At 31.6% G+C, this 19,138-nt stretch overlaps 1 protein-coding gene across 3 annotated transcripts in view; it reads left to right on the forward strand.

Moving 5' to 3' along the window:
- LOC126747486 (fasciclin-3) overlaps positions 1–19,138 on the forward strand; it is a 630,854-nt gene that overhangs the window by 596,087 nt on the left and 15,629 nt on the right. For all 3 annotated transcript variants that reach the window (XM_050456158.1, XM_050456168.1, XM_050456175.1), the window contains exons 2-8: positions 1,633–1,796; positions 1,853–2,003; positions 2,064–2,198; positions 2,281–2,472; positions 2,588–2,775; positions 2,831–2,972; positions 11,154–11,267. In XM_050456158.1, coding sequence (XP_050312115.1) covers positions 1,633–1,796; positions 1,853–2,003; positions 2,064–2,198; positions 2,281–2,472; positions 2,588–2,775; positions 2,831–2,972; positions 11,154–11,267 — 1,086 coding nt within the window. The remainder of the gene's footprint in view (positions 1–1,632; positions 1,797–1,852; positions 2,004–2,063; positions 2,199–2,280; positions 2,473–2,587; positions 2,776–2,830; positions 2,973–11,153; positions 11,268–19,138) is intronic.

Here is a 19,138-nt window from a genome sequence, read left to right on the forward strand (position 1 = left end):
CTACTGGGGACAGCTGCCAAAGATGGAACAATCCAAACAACTTATAGGCAGCCCACCCTTCAAGAAGGGTGAGAACATACTGGGCCTCTCCAGACAACAACTGCGAAGGGCCGCGGGGCTATTTACAGGCCATGCGCCCAGCAGGAAACACCAGGGAAATCAGTTACCTCGCTATGTAGGGGATGCAATGAGGAGGACGAAACAACTCTTCACATACTGTGCTTCTGTGAAGCATTTAATCAAACCAGGGCAACATTCCTGGGGGAAGAGAAACCCTCACCAGAGGGTATAAGAAATCTACCACTGGGCACAATCCTGGACTTCCTTGAAGCTACAGAATTGAACCTGTGGGACTAAACATATGGGACACAATAGGACTGCTTCTTAGCAGACCGCAGTGTAGGGAGCCACAAGGCACCACCCAGCGGTGGAGTTTTAGTGGGTACAGAACGAAACAGACTCGACACTGAGTCCCACACTACTGGAGGCGGCGCCGCGTAACCAGTGTTCATAAATAATTTCGCAATTGACCCAAAAAAAAAAAAAAAAAAAAAAAACATAGAGGACAACAATATAGTACCACAATCTAAATACCACTATTAGATTGATCTTAATAACTTCATCTCATCAGTGGGTCATCTTAAGACCATCTTAGATTGGTTAGTGTCTATCACTATGCATCTAAACAAAACTATAAATTGATCTTATTAGTGGTAAATAGATATATTAATGTCCTAACTCTTTTTCTTTAGTGTCACCTTAAGATCTTTTAATGTCATATTAAGATAGTCTTAATGTGGCATTAGTTTAGGTTTTAATAAAACGCATTCGCCTTTAATATTGCAATTTTTAGGCCAGGCTAAATCAATAAAAATTAAATGGGAACAAATTCCAAAAAAAAATACACTAAAATTTTAATATAGATTGTTTAAGAGCTACGATATACAAATTTCCTTTTTGACACCCACGGAATCTCGAATAACTTGTGTAAAACATGCAGGTATAATTTTTTTAAACAAAATATATGTATAGATCCGAGTTTATTATGTTATAATAAATTCTCATTTCAGGGTCTCGGAAAAGGGACTGAACAATTTGTGAGGAAACACAAAGGGCCATTCAAAGCTTCATAAAAAGAAGCCTAAAAATACTGAAGGCCCAAGAAAAAAACTGCCTCGTAATTTATTGTTATAATCTTCAGTATAATTTATAAAAATTTAATAAAATGTTGACACTAAATAAGAAAAGTAAATAGTGACATATTAAGTTTAATTTATTGTGATATTTAGATCTTCTAAGACGGTCAAAAGTTAAATATAGGTGATCTATATTTTTGCGTTTGACATTTTGTTAATATGTATCTATTAGCTACATTAATGTATGTTGTTACGCTAATTGCATAATTTTTGCTGGTAATTAGGTATTCGATACCATCTTGAAATATGAAGACCGGATTTGTATGCTCTCAAATTTGAAACCTCCTCTACAGTCGCGACGAATAAATTATGTTTTTTAATTGTACATTAAAAATTGATTTTAAAACTATTTAATTAATGCATAACTTAAACGGCTAATTTGGCTATTTTACTAAATTAAATTAAATAATCTAATATTCACTCACTTTTTTTTCAGGAATTTTTGCTGTCCAAGTAGACGTCGACAAAAGAGAGCAAACGGTACTCGTAGGACAACCGGCTACATTTATGTGTAGAGTGGCAGTACCTCTACAGTACTGTAGAGTAGAGATACCGGGAATGAAGTCATATAATTTAAACAAAGGCATTTCCAATTCTGATGTAAGTAAACAATTTTTAACTAAATAATTTTTATCTTACTCGCGCATAATTTTTAGGTTTCATATGCTGGTGAAGGTCTAGATGCCGGCCAATGCGGTTTTACCGTAAATAGAGCCAAAGACGAGAATAATGGTGAGATTAAATGCACCCTTGGTATAGCCAGTGAAGCTCAAGAGTCTGTCGGTACCATGAGTCTTATTGTAGCACGTGAGTAGTTCATTAAATCTAAAAAATTTATGAAAGAAATACATAAAACGTTATTTACAGGACAACCTAAGCTTCCTGAACTTGACTTGAGCAGTGGAACTGATCACCTTAACGTTTACAAAGTAGATGACATACTACAGGCGGTATGCGTGGTGGCCGACGGTAGACCAGTAGCAAACATAACCTGGATGTTGGGTAAGGGTTTTTTTTAAGCATGTACAGTTTGTCCAAAGTTAAGTTTCTAATTTGATTTAAAAATTATAATTTTTTTACGTAGATGATGAACCAATTCCTACTAATGAACGTAGCGTTATCCAAGAACTGGCCAAGGAAAATTTACAGTCAAAAATCCAGAATTTGACCAGACGTTTAATGGCATCCGATAATGGGAAATTTTTGAAATGCGTTGCTTACCATCCTGCATATCCTGGCGGTAAAGCTGAGGCCAAGAGGAGGTTGGACATTAAATGTAAGTTAAATAAATAAAAATCTTATCACCACATAAGGTGAGCTGAATTACCATGAATGAGTGGGGTCCTATATATAACTTTATATAAGGTTACCTGAAATAACTTTTATTATAGATGCTCCTCAACCGAAAAATCAACCGATTGAAGAATTCGGATACGAAATTGGCAAAACCGGAGTGATCAATGTAACAATTGAAGCAAATCCACGACCGTCTTTCGAGTGGACCGTAAATGGGCAAAAAATCAGAGAAGGCAGTCACGACACTACTGGAATTATGGAAGCGGAAATTGCCAGAGATTTGGTATGACCGCTTTCAACCTAATTGGTCTATTTTTATTATACAATTGTTTTATTAGGGTAATGGAAGCTACGTGGCCACTTTAAGGATAGCAAGGATAAGCAAGCACGACACCGAGAAGGACTACATCCTTAACGCCTACAACGACCAGGGTAGCATGGAGTATCGAGTGAAGATTTCCACTAATCCTGAACCAAAAGGTAATTTTTATCATTTTTTGATGTAGGGTTTGATGTGAAACATAATTATTTAAATGGAAGGAATAACGTTAATATTTAAATAAAGTATTTTTGCATGCGGCAGGAATCCAAAAGTTTTTCAGACAGCATGTTTACCGACTGTATGGTAGGTATTATTAATCTAGAAATACCTTAAAAAAATAATAATTATCTAAGATAAGTAAGAGGTATTAAAGATTTTAAGAGCTTATTAAGATTAAAAGGTTACAAAAGAACGAAAAAAGAAGCAAATTTTAACTTAATACATTTGAGACCTGTGACTTAGAGTTGTATCTTTGAGAAAAGATAGTTTATTTCTTAGAATTTTCTTTTTGTTTTAATATTAGTAGTCAATTAAAAAAATATATGAATATTTTGCGCCCCAAAAATTATAAATTGTTTATACAGGGTGGCTATTTGAAAACGAAACTCAGAACATTTGCGAAAAAATCCCCGGACTCGTCAATTTATGATTCAAGGGGTAAACATTTTTTTGCTAGTTTCGCCCCCCTGAGGGCAAAGCCCTAGCGAGGGTGACAAGGGCCCCCAAAATTTTAAATGGAACGGGGGGTCGAGTGATACCTTATTTTGAAGGAATTTTTATGTGGATTATAACCCTAAAGTTTTAAATCGTTACTATTTGCCTAGCCTCTGTCTAATAAAAGTTACAAAAAAATGTTAAAAAGTATAATTTTAAATAAAGGGCTTAAAGATAAAATCAATCAAGTAAATGTTCAAAATGTTGGCCTTCGACTTCCATACAATAATACAGGTTTTATTCAAACTTTTCCCGTACATTTTGCAAAATTTCTAGGGTGATTTGACGACATTCATCAATTATTCTTTGTCGCAAATGGTCTAACGATGTTGGCTGACTAGCATAAATTTTAGTTTTTAAATGGCCCCATTAAAAAAAAATCTAACGGGCTTAAGTCCGGGGAACGAGGAGGCCATTCAATAGTTCTTCTTCTTCCAATCCATTGTCCTGGAAACGTTTGGTCCATATATTGACGAACCCTTGCAGCATAGTGGGGTGGCGCCCCATCTTGCTGAAATACTAGACGATTTTCCAAGTACTCGTTATTATTTTCTAGTATCTTCACTAATGCTGGATGAATTGTATTTTCTAATAACTCCAGGTACATCTCTCCTGTTAAATTGCCAGGTAAAAAAAAGGGGCCTACGATATGTTTACCAAAAATGCCAGCGCAAACATTTAATTTTTCAGGATGTTGTATATGCATCTCACGAAATATTCTGGGATTTGAATCAGCCCAATAGCGACAGTTGTGACGATTCACGGTACCGTCACAGAATAAACGATCTCACAGAAGCGAAGGCTTGCGTCGGCTCCTTTGATATCCGTGAACCAGTTTTTTATAAGCCCATCTGACAGATGCACCCGGCGCAAATACACTGAGATATCTCGTAAAGTTGTAGTAAACGCATACGAAGTGCTTTAATTTTTAAAATCGAAATAGTTATATTCATATAATACGGGAGCAAACTACAAAATTTAGTTATTTTATAGTTATGTTATTTCAAATAGGATTTTTTTTTGTTAAGGCTTATATTGGTCCTTGCTTTTTAGAGAATAATTATAATAATTATTATTTTTATAAAAATTGTTATTTGATAGTTTTGATACACGATAGAGGTGTAGGTTAGTATACTTTTAATTTGTTTTGGAATGAAATTTTTTTGTTAGTTGTTTTATGATAATGGTAAATAATATTTGCTTTTAGTAGGGCACTAGCTGAGAAAAAGTCTGCTATTTGTATGATGTTAATATGTTAACAATATACATATACATATGTACATAGGTAGGTATTTTTAAATTACATTTTATGTTTACTCGTATGTTTTAAACACAACACATTTAAGAGTAGGTATCATCGGCTTTAATATATTTATATATATAAAGATATATATGTATGTATTATTATATACATATGTAGGTACCACACATACGTCCATATTTTATAAAGGTATTATACGTTGTATAGTCGCCGTCCATTATGATAGTCTGGAACAAAATATAAGATTTTTAAGAGTTTTACTACTACTATATTGTGCACTTGCATGGGTAAACCAGTCCATAAAAAGACAGATAATTGAAAATTAAAGTCATTATTCTTTATCACATAAAAATACTGTATACCTAAATCAACCTTAATATTTTTATCTATGTACAATGTTATGTACCTGCACGTATGTACACATACATAGATATATATGGTTTAGGTATATACATATATGTTTATTAAATTAAATAATGTTTATTCTGTATTTATTTGCATGGCACGACAAATTAATTAGGGAATATTTTGAACTTTTCAAAGCTTTTAAACAACCATAGTAATAATGAATAATACATAATAATGTAACTTTTCTATACCTACTTTCTTTTATTATTGTTATTGCTCACCTTCTAAATATCTCTAGGAAACGAAAATAAACTTTTTCCAGCCATGCTTTTGGCACAACAACCTCTATACGCACAAAAAGTTGACATTTTAGTGTTTTTTTTTCAAGTTTTTAGCACAACACAAATAAAAGAAAAAACAAAGTCATAGAGCACAGAGTTAAACTCCAAAACAAGGTAATGTGTAATACCTACTTAACAAAAATAAAATAAAAAACGGCAAATTAGAAAATATCGCAAATATACACACTAACGCTCGTACTAATACACTAATTATGACCCGATACCCCACGTGAGCGACGACAGTTGTACCCGTTAGAATGGGGGTAAATGGGAGGAGCCTGAACGAAAAACTGGTTCGGTAAAAAGGGCTAAGCCTTCGCTTCTGTGAGATCGTTTATTCTATAAACGTATTATATTTTTAAAAAAACTGCTTACAAAGCAAAGCTGTACGATAAAATAATTTAAAATTAGTAGACATAATTCTCCTCGTCTAAATCTGCCAAGGTTGCATCGATGGGCGAGCCTATATTTCGCGCACATCATTTACTCCATCTGTTCGGTAATCCGACTATGGTAACTATGCTTAAGACAAGTTTTGATTTTATTATTCTCATAAACAACATCCATAAACAAAAATACAATGATCCTATATCTTATCAAAGACTCTACGATGGTTTTGTAAACAGATAATAATAGATGCTTATTTAAATTTTTTCTCAATATACCGGTGGTGCGCCGTCGACCGGAATATAGGAAAACCCATGTTAATTTTAAGGGGGTCAATTATTGGCTTCCCTGTACATTTTATAGAAAAAATGTAAGATAACTTTTTGAAGAGACCAATCTGGCAAACCCTCGTGCAAAGTTTCAAAAAATGTTAATAAGCGAATCTTGAATTATTCAATTAAATGCAATTGCAAAATTAGCAAATTTTCGGTTTAGGTAAAGTCAAACGGGCACCAGTAAAATGAATATTGTCACTGACGTGAGGAAAAGTGTCAATAAATCAGTGACAGTCGATATTTGAAAACAAGCATGAATTATTCAATCGACGGAAAAATATCCATAATTAAGTGGCATTATGCGGGAAGCAGTTTTAGAGCAGTATCTGAAATGTTTTCAGTTTATTTCCCCACCAAGCCCATTCCGTCCATTTCAACTATTAAACTTATTGTCAATAAGTTCGAGTCCGAAGGTACCGTAATAAATAATGGTAAATGTTCAACTCAGGATATCGAAAATAGAAGAAAGAGAGAACAGAGATCTTAATATTCTACTGAGTGTGGAGGAAAACAAGATGGTTAGTACGAGGGTTCTTGGGCAAGAAGTAAATAGACATCATACAACGGTATTGCGCACATTAAACAAACACAAATATTATTCGTATAAATTGGAAAAACATCAAGAGCTGCAGGAAGGAGATGAAGAGCGAACAATGGCATTTTGGAATTTTTTAAGAAATATTTGTTTTACCGATGTACATTTACCCTCAACAATAAACCAAATGTTCAGAATTGCCGGTGTTGGAATTAAGAAAATGAACATCGCTTTGTTCATACTCGGACACAATATCCCCAAAAAACAAATGTATTCGTGGGATTTATCGGACACCATATCATTGGACCCTTTTTTATAGACTATAACCTAACAGCTGAAACCTATTTGGGGGTCTTGTCGACTTTAAGTATCTCCGATTTTGCAATATTTAAAAATTTGAGCATAAAGATTACTTTGAAAAGAATAGATTAAGACAAAAAAATTTGCGGATCATTCACATAGGACGCTAAAAAATAATATTAAATTATGTTAAAAAAGAGGTCTACTCTACTCTATTTGATGATCGAAACTCGTTGCTATTGATAATTACATTGTCAAACTTTTGACATATGATCTCGCAGTTGCCAAATTGTGTATATATGTAATAAGCAAGAAGCATATCTTATATAAGAGAAAACATGAAAGACATCTAAATCTATCTGCCAAAATGATAGCGGTGTTTTTACACTAAATAGTAAATGGGTTTTACTTTTACACGCATTTATACACAAGCAAAAAATTAATTCCCTTATGCAAAGGTTCATAGCCTCCATATTTTCTAACATTTTGAGATTCTATTCATACGAAAAAATATAGAGAGGGCTCGTAAATGTCGAGCACATGGGAGGCTTACGCCTCCCGTGTGCTAACGCAACCCAAAATCAACCCAATGCAATTCAACCGAGCCCAAAACACTAAAAACATTCATATAGAAGAAATAAAAAATTCTTTAATCAAAGAACATGTATGGCAACGCTGTCACCTCGCGGCGTTATGTCAAACGTCAATAAAAAAGAATAATGAAGGAAGGTGGAAGGGAATTTTGTTTTTGTTATTTATATGAAAAATAAATATTCTTTAGACTTAATTTTAAATAGAATATGCCTATATTTCATTTAATTTTTAATTAGGATCGAAATTTAAAAAGTACCAAAACAATAAATAATACATTATGGGTGTCTTCGGTATGTTTTTTTACACGAAAATAAAGGGACTTAATTACAAGAAAAGGTAAAATCTTTTTTTTTTTATGTTATATAAACAATTTCGTCTTTTTGGTCATGTTTTATGTATAATTTCATTTAAATTGAATAATTTTTCCAAAACTACAAAATTCTTAGTTGCAAAAAAAATAAAAAAGTAAAACTGGCACAGTTGAAATCTGAACCCAGGCCGACCGACTAGTTCACTCTCATTACCATTAAGCCATAAAGCGCTTGCGGCGAATGTTCGAAAACGAGTTTATATCGTACATGGGTACACATTGTCATATTTTTTTTTGTTTTTATTATTTTATTAAAGAAAATGTTATTCATCCTTCAATTTTTTTTGCTTAAAATAGTCCAAAGAAGATTAGCTTGCTATTTCATATTCAAAAATGTTAAAATTCGGAGATACCTAAAGTCGACTAGAACCCCTATTTGGACTTATTTCGGTAAGTATCAGGGTACCGGATACTTTGGCCAGCCAGATCATCTCACCGAATGACTTCTTTTTTTGGGGTCATTTGAAAAGTGTCATTTATGTAAGTGTAAAATTTGAGAATCTAAACCAGTTACAAAACGCTATTTCGTTAGAATGTAATAAAATTTTCCAATATCAACTTAGTAACGTTAGAAATTAATTTTATGATCGGTTAGGATATTGTTATAGGCTGTTAATGGGGGGTTGTTTGAACATTTGATTAATTGATGTTTTTATGTAATTCTCTATTATTTAAAAAAAAGTTATTGTATTGTATTTTATTTTATTTTATTTTTCCACACTTAGTAAAATATTAAGAGTTCTGTTCTCTCTTTTTTTGGATCTATTTTCGATCTTCTAAGTTAAACATTTACAATTATTTATTGCAATGTCTTTGGACTCTATACTAACAATAAGTTTAATGGTTGAAATGGACCAGATAGGCTTGATGGGAAAATAAATTGAAAATATTTCAAATACTGTTATTGGTTTAATTTCATCGTTATATTAAATAAAAGTTTAGATAAAAAAGTAATGTTAACGTCTCTTACTTTGAATGTATGGTTGTGAGATTGATAAAACGAAAGAAAAAAAACATTTCTTGTATTCGGCTGTACGTCAGATTTGACAAAGCCTTATAACAAATTGTTTGTTGGTGGCTGGTGTCTGGTTTTGCCTGAGCCGAAAATTTGCTAATTTTGCAATTACATTTTATTAAATAATTCAAGATTCGCTTATTCAAATTTTTTGAAACTTTGCACGAAGGTTTGCCAGATTGGTCTCTTTAAAAAGTTATCTTACATTTTTTCTGTAAAATGTACAGGGAAGCCAATAATGTTTCGCTCGGCGACGCACCACCCGGTATAAAATTTAAATAATAATTTTCGAAATTTTTATGTTTGTTTTAGAATCTGTTGATCCCATTTAAGATGTCAATTATCAATTATTATACCTAAATATCGAGTATATGTAACATCATTAATAACTTTATCTGAGTCTTTAACTTTTATGAAGTCGAAACAAGGACGATTTGCGTTGGTTATTGAAAAGGCAATATAGTTTATTTTGTTTAAATTTAATGCTAGTTTAAATGAGTTTAATCAACTCTGAACAATAGAAAGTCCATCTATTACATTTTGCTTGACGTCATTCCATGATTTTACCGAGAATATTATGGCAGTATCATCTGCATAAGAAACAATTACACCATTAAGAAGCCTAAGACTGGCCAGTGTATTTATATATAATAAAAATAACAACGGCCCCAAAAATGTCCCCTGCGGCACTCCTATTTTGATATCTAAAATCACTTAAAGCATCTTCAATTTTTAGATATTGTACCCTACCGTTCAATTAACTCTTAAAAACATCCAATACTGCACCCCTTATCCCATTTTTTTCAAAAACATCTAAAGGCAGGTCATCGAATGTTTTAGCAAGATCTAGAAACAAAGCTATACATTTTTACTTATAATCAGTTATTTCTTTTGTTAGATGATAAAGAGTGTCAGTGCTACTAGTGGTTAGTTGATTAAATCGAATTAGATTGTAAGAAATTTAGTAGTCTATCTATGACGCATTTTTCGAAAATCTTAACAAAGTTATCAATTAAGTTAATAGGTCTATAGTTTGATATTTCCGATCTATCATCTGATTTATATATTGGAGAAATCACTGATATTTTAAATTGGTCAGGAACAGTGCCGGTGTTAAAAATTAAATTTATTATATGAACAAGGGAATCAAGTAAAAAAGTATGATTATTGGCTACTGGTATTTTTTAGGCTGTTAATTTTTTCAATTATTTTATTTTTATTCACTGACTTAAGATACATTGATATAACCTTTTTTATATCATTTCCCGCATATTTAATTTTTTTTTCAACTTCAAATTCAAGTGTATATTAAAGGAATTTTTACATAATAATAAAGTCTAGATTTAAATACCTTATCACTTGACAAATTTGTAAAACAATTAGGTAAATTAATTTTAAATTGTCATTCGATGTGAGGGGATTCTAAGATAGTCAATATTCAAGCACTGGTGTCATTCCGGAATGACGGAGAATCAGCTGGCTTTACAATATCGTTACATTAACAATTATTATAGTACTGTAAATATAATTAAATTTAATATCAAAAATTCAAAGAGGGTTGTAAATTAATAACGGGTACTCCATGGATGTCTAGAAAACCGATTAACTTGCTATTTTCCATTGTTTAGCTATATTTCACGACTATTTCTAATGCAAGACATGTCGGCAAAGTAAATGGACGAATGTGTGCCTCTTAAAAGAGAAAAATCGGGCCCATTGAGTAGAAAGCTGCCGCACTCGCCCGTCTCGCTTCTCTTTATTTCACATCCATAAGTCACGCTTACCGCCTTTTGTGCTTTTTTTTTTGTTTTTCTTTTTCTTTATTTCTCCCCCTTCTGTTTTTATTTTGATCTGCCAATTGCGGCTGTATTATGGACCACTCGTGTCTCGAGCCTTATCTTTTATTTATTTCTTTTTATTGATGTCGGTTTGTATGCATACGAATGTTTATATGTCGTAAAAAAAGGGCTAACTTGTATGCAAAACAAACTGTCAGCTCTATACTTAGATAGATTAAATGACTGACTGGGAAAATTAATAAGAGAATGAATATATTTTCTATAATGATATTAGGAAATATATAAGACGTATCAAGGGCAGTAAAAATCCCTCTTTATATATATTTTTATTTAAATTTAGGCTACGAGATTGGAATGGCAGCCATTGTAGGAATTATCGCTGCGATATTGGCCCTCCTAATTGTCGTGGGACTTCTTATCTTCGCGAAGATCAGTGGAAAATGGTGCTTTAGTGGTAAGTTATGTTATTAATAGTAATTGCTTGTGAGTATGCACGTTCATTTTTTGAAACGACCATGTTAGCGTTTATAAATTATTTTGTCTTTTGTAAAAAGGAAACGATAGCTCGATAGATTGCGTATGAATAAAAAAATGGAATTGAGGTGAAGATTATTAGACTGGAGGATCATTTATCGTAATGATTATTTAAAAAGAATTTATTAACTAGAAATTTAATCGTTGTAAATGTACACTACAGACATATACAGATCGTGTTATCGTGAGCTACGTATTACCCAAAATAATGGCAACACGGCTTGGTTGCGGCTTGTAGGCGGCGGAATTTTTCGTTTTTATTTTTTGAAGCGGGAGTCAGCAGACCTCACTTTGCTGTGTTACTGCACGTTGCATTAATAATTTTTGAGCGTTATTGTCAAGTTTTTTTCACTATGGCTCTTTATACCCCTTCCGAAAGAGTTCAACTAATGTTGGTTCAATGTTTGTTCAACTAATATGGTTTTATGGAGGCAATTCGGCAGTACAATGTAGAGATTTGTTTGCAGTACCCTAGAATTTAGAACACGGTCCACTAGAAGTGTTGGAGAGGAACTGGGAATGTGCAATAAAACTGTTGGTCGTATCTGGAAAAAATATGGGTACAAATATTTCAAGTATTTAAAATCTCAGGAAATATTTCTCTAATCTCACCTTCATACATTTTTGTTTATATATAAGCAATTTTTCTAAGCTATCGTTACCAAACTTCTCCAATATTTTATAGACGCTCACAAGGTTATATCGTTTGTATGCTTAGAATTTCTTTATAAAATTAAACTATTTTGGTAAAGTAATCGTTTTTTAGGCCTTTGGGACATGTTCTGTTGTGCATTTTGTTTACAAGTGCATCTCATTTGGCATGAAACAACTTATAAAAATGCAATTTCTGTTTGTGTTCTTTTGTTTTTGCACTATACATAAAACATCTAGTAGTGCCAAACTAAACAGGCAGTATATTACAACACCAAAGTTTCAGAATCGCAAAAAATTGGCTAAGTTTCATGGAACTTAAACCATTTATTGTTCGTTTGTGCGGAAAAATATGAAATTTTACGTGGAGTAGGGAAACACCTAGAGTTTTGTTTCAATTTTATTTCTTAAAAAGTATATTACAATAATAATCCTTGCTGCCTAAAAACCACTTAATAATAATAATAATAGTTTATTCAAAATAATAATTAACAATATTACAAAATGTCTATAATAACGATCAAGAGAATAGTGAATAAACAATGATCACAGAAGTAGCGAGATTACTACTTGTACGTGAATATGAATTTAAAAGTTTTACAGAGTTAATCTTATCTAAAATTTAATGACTACGATATAATGTTCAAAACATAGATCAAGATCGAGTATGTCCAATTCGGTAATTTTTAAGGTCTATATCGAGGTAGTATGTCATGTCCAGGTTTGTGTGATTTTATTTGCTTTCTTTTCAATTTTACATGGATTTGCCAAAGATTATGTTTTAAAGAAAAGCATATTTATATATCATAGTATGTTACATATTATGATTTAATATATTATTAAACGTTTCTCTGTCCGTCCGCTGTATCCAGTTTTTCACATAAAATTTAAAATTTTTTTGATTTATTTTATCTTTTATATGCGCCGGAACCAAATTATAAATCTTAGAGATATAGAATCTAAAATATCGCTGACCAATAGTTTTTTCATTTCGTGGAACTACAGCGCTTTGATTTTGAGCTCGAGTAGCATATGAATGATTCACATGTTCAACTGTGATTTTCCTTTTATGAAGATTTAAAAGTAACTTTAAAACTTGTATCATAACATCGGGTGGCTTATTTCTGAATCCTAGTTTTATATGCAAATTTACTTCTCCCACACTCTATTACCTACCTGACATGTAAACAGGCACAAAGAAACTCATAGTTTGCCTTAAAAAGTCTAGGAGAAATTCCTTGTAGTAAAACGATGAATTTTTCAAACTCGTTGTCATAAAAACTTTTTTGTTCTATTTTACCTAAGCTTTGGTCAACACAATTCTGAAACACCCTGTATAAATACTTTAAAAAAAAAAAATCTACTGTATATTAATCTCTTAAAAAAATGTTTTTTTTTCTTTATTACTATATCTAGACCTAATATGCATTTAAGTTATGCACTTATTGTTTTAATTAATTTTCGAACTAAAATTTTAATTTTTTTGTGCTAATTGTGCTTAAATAAATTAATAAAATTATCATATATAATGTTTTCTTATAAAATTAATCCAATCCATAAACGTTTTTATTTCTCTTTCTGATTCTATGGTCTAACGACCTCATTTAGAACGGGTTTGTTTACCGAAGAAATCCGAATTTGTTTTTTTTGTCTTTTTCTGTAACATACGTGGCGCCACACCTCGTAAAATGGAAAAGGGGTAGTTTTCGCAGCACTTAACTATGTAACTGATTTTTTTATAGGACTGGACCAGATGATAATAATAATAAATATTTGTATAAGAAAGTTTGAGGTTTGAATGTATTAGAGAATTAAAGAAATATGTCAGGAAAAGTAACGGAAAAACTATTAATAATTTAGTCAATTCACTAATTTGTTCTTATTATTACAAAAAATATGATATTAATTTATATTTTGCATATATATTTAAGTATTCCTGCTTATTTTTTTAGCGACTTATTTTTATTTTCCTAAATTGTAACAGAAAGCCGAACACGAAAATTAAGAAATATTCAAAAAGATCTTTTCTATGTTTGGCATTTGTATGCTTATTTTTAAATTTTTATTATAATAAGTTATTAGCGATCTATAGATCGCTTAATATGAACTTAATCCTAGATGACAATAAAAAAAAATTAATACTCTATGCAATTTGAATGTAGTTTACAGTGAGCCCCTAAAATATTAAAAATTATTAAAATCAAAATTTGCATATCTATTAAATTAGAACCCATACAATGAATAAAAATGTAAAAAAAAAAAAAGTCTTTCTTTATATGTTTCCTTCCTTTTTATTAGTTTTTTTTTCCTAAGAGCATAACCTTGCTGTTTCCTTTACTTTCAACTTATTTCTTTGATTTTTTTTTTATTTCTAATTTTGTTGCTCCTATTTCTTTGTTTCTTACATCGTTTTCATTTCCATTTTATTTTCATTCTTATTCTTTCGCTTTATGTTTTCTATTTAATTTTTTCTTTAGCATGTTTTTCTTCCTTTTCTTTTTCTATTTTTTGAACTTCTTCAATAACCTTTTTTTTTGATTAATTATTCCAATTCTTCTTGATCCACTAGTGCACTTTTAAAAGGAAGTCAGATTTACCTGTTATTTCATATTATTTTTTGTTTAAAATTTACAGCTCTAATTTTTTTTCTACAATCCGAATAAAGATTTTTATAATTTTTAATTAATTAAGTTCTTCGAATATAGAAACATAACAATCCTTAATAAGTGAACGTCAATAGTACAAAATAAAATTTAAATAAACCAATGTAAATATCCATTAAATATATAATACACGTAATACGTGTTAAATATATGACAAACATTACCTTATTGTATATAAAATTTCTAATATATATAATACCTTTCACCAAATCACGGTTTTAGTTTTATATAAGCCATATATTAGGGTATTTTATAGTTATGCCTTTTCTGTTATTACCGATTTTTACGACGATAAACACCGTTTGCCAAATGGCTAATGGAATATTTGATTTAATGTGGGTTTTAACAGATTTCGGGGGTCTTTATAAGTAATAGTATATAAAAATAAGCATTATAGTCTTTTATTTATATTTAATATAGGTACCAAAAATTGGGTTTGTAAGGGTCGTGAAAAGGATAACATTTATGGCAATATAACGGTGATCAAATAGTCTGAGGATTTAAAAACGAAGATAGCAATATTTTTTGTGAAACCCATCTAATTTCTTGTAAATTGAAAATTTACTTTTGACCTATGTATATTGTCCAAAAATGCCTGAGAACTAATAAATATCTATTATTGTTATTTTCTTTCTGCGTCCTTTTTTTAAATATCAACAGCAGCTTTACTTGCACATTTATTAATCATACAACAAATTTTTATATTTCTACTACCTTTTAGGGCCACCTTGAGTTCTGTAGGTTTGATGGTTAATTTTACATCAAAGTTGGTTTTCTGAGATTATTAATGCTGTTTAAGCTTTATCATAATACGTGATGTACTACTGACAAGTTCGGGTATAGATTTCCACTTTTACTGTATTTTTTATCTAAAGAAGCGATTTTTTGACGCAACATCGCTATTATATATGAAGGGCTGAGAAGCCATGGGGTATAAGTGTACTGAAGTCAGTTTTGAGAAAACTCAAATTAAAGTTAAATTGTTATAATCAAATGCAGGCAAAAGTATGGCAATTCAAACCAGTTTTGTTTTAATTGCTAGGGTTTAGACTATCATAATAAAGAAAAATAAAATGCTTTTTAGAATTTTTCATATTGATTATTAGGCAATATTAGTGGTACAGTCATCACTTGTACCCCTTGGCTTCTCATTGAAATTAGGAGTTTAATAAAACATAGGATACAAATAAATTAGAAAAATGTATTTTTTCAATAAAAGGTGGCTTAACAAAATACTAACAGTTTGTATGAAAACGTCATTTAAATACCACTTGCAGAACTATTCTGAGTCACTGCTATAAACATTGTCTTCAGTTTTGGATCCTCATTTTCATCATCGTCAGGATTGTGATGTCCCTCTTGAACCGCTTCTTGCTGTTTCTGGATGTTCTGTCTTGTGTGCACCAAACGATTTTCCTCATCGTCTAATGATCTATAGAATTAGTGATATACGGGAGGTACAAATGGTAGGAGGCCAACAAATATTAAACAAACATCAAAGTACAACTGTCTTTGTACTTTGATGGTACAAGGTTTTTGGAATCCTTCCAAAATTTTTTGCAAGCATGTTGTACTCTAAAAATGGCATTTCTTTATTAAATGTACTTTTGTGAAATAAAGTGTAAGAACTTTGTTTTCTGAACTGCAGCCACTGCATGTTTCTAATACCCTTAACAGCTTTCACAAAATGTTTGCTTATGGGATCCAAAGTAAAGAAGTCTCTATCCAACATTTTCTTCACTAAGAACTTTTTGCTAGTTGTGACTATAATATTCACCCAGTCATTAGGAACGAAAACACCTCTTTTTGTGTTCCTCTTGGTATTTTCCAATTTACCAAAGTCTCGGTCACAATGATTATAAGAATGACCAGTAAGCAAAAATTTTATGTCGACAATTTCAATCTGCGTTGTGTTTACAACATACAACCAAAATTTTACCGTAAGTTGGCTTTTATTTTGCCCACCACAATTATCACAGACAGCAGTGAGGTGAGTGACTGTAGAGGGCAATGATTTGATGTACTGGATTAAACACGATACCATTTCTTCGGATCCTCTTGATGCTTGCCCCTCATGCCAAAGAAACATAAACGCATCATCGGTCCCAATATCATATACATTAAAATTATACGTCCATAACTGCCTTGCATAATACACTTTGGTACATGTTAATACCGGCGTGGACAACATTTTTTGAAGATCAAAACATATAGCTTTATGAGCAAGATCATCTTTTACTTCTTTTTTAGCATTATCCATTTCTTTTTTAGCACTTTCAGCCTTACGTAGGTGGACTTCTTTAGCGATTGTTGCAGCTTGTTTAGCTTCCAGATCTCCATGCTCAATAGCTAATTTAAACTTGTCACAATTATTACAAGTGTCAGTATGTGCTCGATGGAAACTAAGATTGAAACATGTATTAAATATATGCCTATAGTAAGATAGAGTAACAGGTTCCTTACCTTGTTCCGCATAAAAGATTTTATAACAGTCATACAATCTTTTCAGATTTAAGTCTGCATTTAAATATTTTCGGTTTGGAGCTTGCTGTCTGGAATAGTGACTACTATATCTAGGGAACATAGCCATATGTTGTTTGACCAAATCAGTGTTCTCAACGGTAATTTTATTGGTTGGAACCTTTCGCCCTCTACGGTCTCGAGCTGGTATTCCCGTTCCAGATTCTTTCTTTTTAGCAATAATGTTGGTAACTCGCTTATTTGACACATCTAATGTTTAAAAAAAAAAATCCTTGCAGACCCTTAGACCGCCTACTAAATATTGACAAGAATGGGACTTTCCACGTACAGTGTTTTCTTTCTTCCTATGCGGATTTTCTATTATAATCGCAGAGTTCAAAAATGATGATTGCAATTCCCAATTCGCCAGACCCCAGTACTCATTAAAAAATTCGTGGCGCTTTTCTTCGCTCATATTTTCGCAACATTTATAGCGCCATTCATGGTCGTATGCCTGAACTTTTCTTTCATTGTGTACTTTACCTTTACGGTTAGTGTACTTTTTACCCATGTTTCGTAGTCTTGAAGACTTCTGCCTTTTCCATTCCTCAGTCCGTCGTGTTTTTTTCTTACCAAGATGCTTCTGCCGCTTTGTAGGTGGTTCTTCTTATGCTTCAGTTTCTTCCATTTGATCAGTACCAATTAAATTTTAATTATTTATTTAGATTAATTAATTATGCTGTGTATGTCAAAACTAAGCCTAATTTTTAATTATTACTCTAAAGTTTGTTATCAATAAAAAGTTGCCTATTAAAGAAAAAGAACGTTATAATGAAATCGGCTGATTAGTAATATTAATAATAATAATTAACTAAGGCCTACTCTTACCTTCGTCAGGACGGTTACTTGAACTAGTACTGGAAGAATTTTCTGCGTCTGGGTTATAATCAGCGTCATCATCGCTATTATCTGAAAGTAGGACAACTGAATAAGATGGTTACGAGCTTTCAAATAATATTATTAACAACATACATTGAAACCTAACCTTAAAACCTCACCTAAACACACTAAATGACTCAAATTACAATAAATAATAATATTGGATTTGGTAAAAAGTAGAACTTACCATTAAAAAGGCTAAAAGAACTATCTTCTGACATTTTTTATCAAGTTTGATAGCCTCAACACGTAAACAATTTAAACAGAACAACAATGCGTAAAAGAAAACAACAGCTTTAGTAAACTAAATTATAAGCTATTTTTTAGAAGCCAATGGGTACAAGTGATTCGCGGCACATGTATCCCTTGACTTCTAAACTAAAAAGTACTTTTAAGCAGTAGTTTTTTTTTCGCCACTAGATGATAGAGTTCCACTTATCTCCCTTGGCCACGAACATTTTAAAGTGTTTAAGAATAAGCTTCTGCATTTAACTCCATTATGAAAAATATGTGACTTGCACCCCTTGGCTTCTCAGCCCTTCATATATATCGCTAATATTTGTCAGATCTGATTTCGGTTCTTATAAACATGTAGAGAATAAAGACTTTTCACTTGTCTGGTAACTTTGAATGTGCTGCTGCTCTTCTCCAGGCTGTAAATAGTGTTAAGATTTTAGTTTTTTGTATATATCGTCCTCCTAGCTCTGATTTTAAAACTTTTAGTGAATACTTTGAGAAAGTGTTAAAACTTTTATATAAACCTATATATTTTAATGTGTTTTTGTGGTGATTTTAACTATGATTTTATTTCCAGATGCTTTTAGCTTATATGGTCTTAAACAAGTTTTTTCTGAACCTTTTAGAACTCAGGTATCATCCTGTACCTTGATTGATAATATATTCACTAATGCTGCACTGTTTTCAACTAAAATCTTTGAACTAGAATTTTCTGATCATTGTGCTCAGATACTGAGTTTTGACTTGGGAAACCACGATTTAAGCAAATTTTCTATGAGTCCTAGGTCCTTTTCTGATGAAAACACCTGCTATTTTAAAAACTTGTTTTCCAAAGAACATT

The sequence above is a fragment of the Anthonomus grandis genome, chromosome 2 (assembly GCF_022605725.1).
Source record: "Anthonomus grandis grandis chromosome 2, icAntGran1.3, whole genome shotgun sequence".
NCBI classification, from domain to species: Eukaryota; Metazoa; Arthropoda; class Insecta; order Coleoptera; family Curculionidae; genus Anthonomus; species Anthonomus grandis.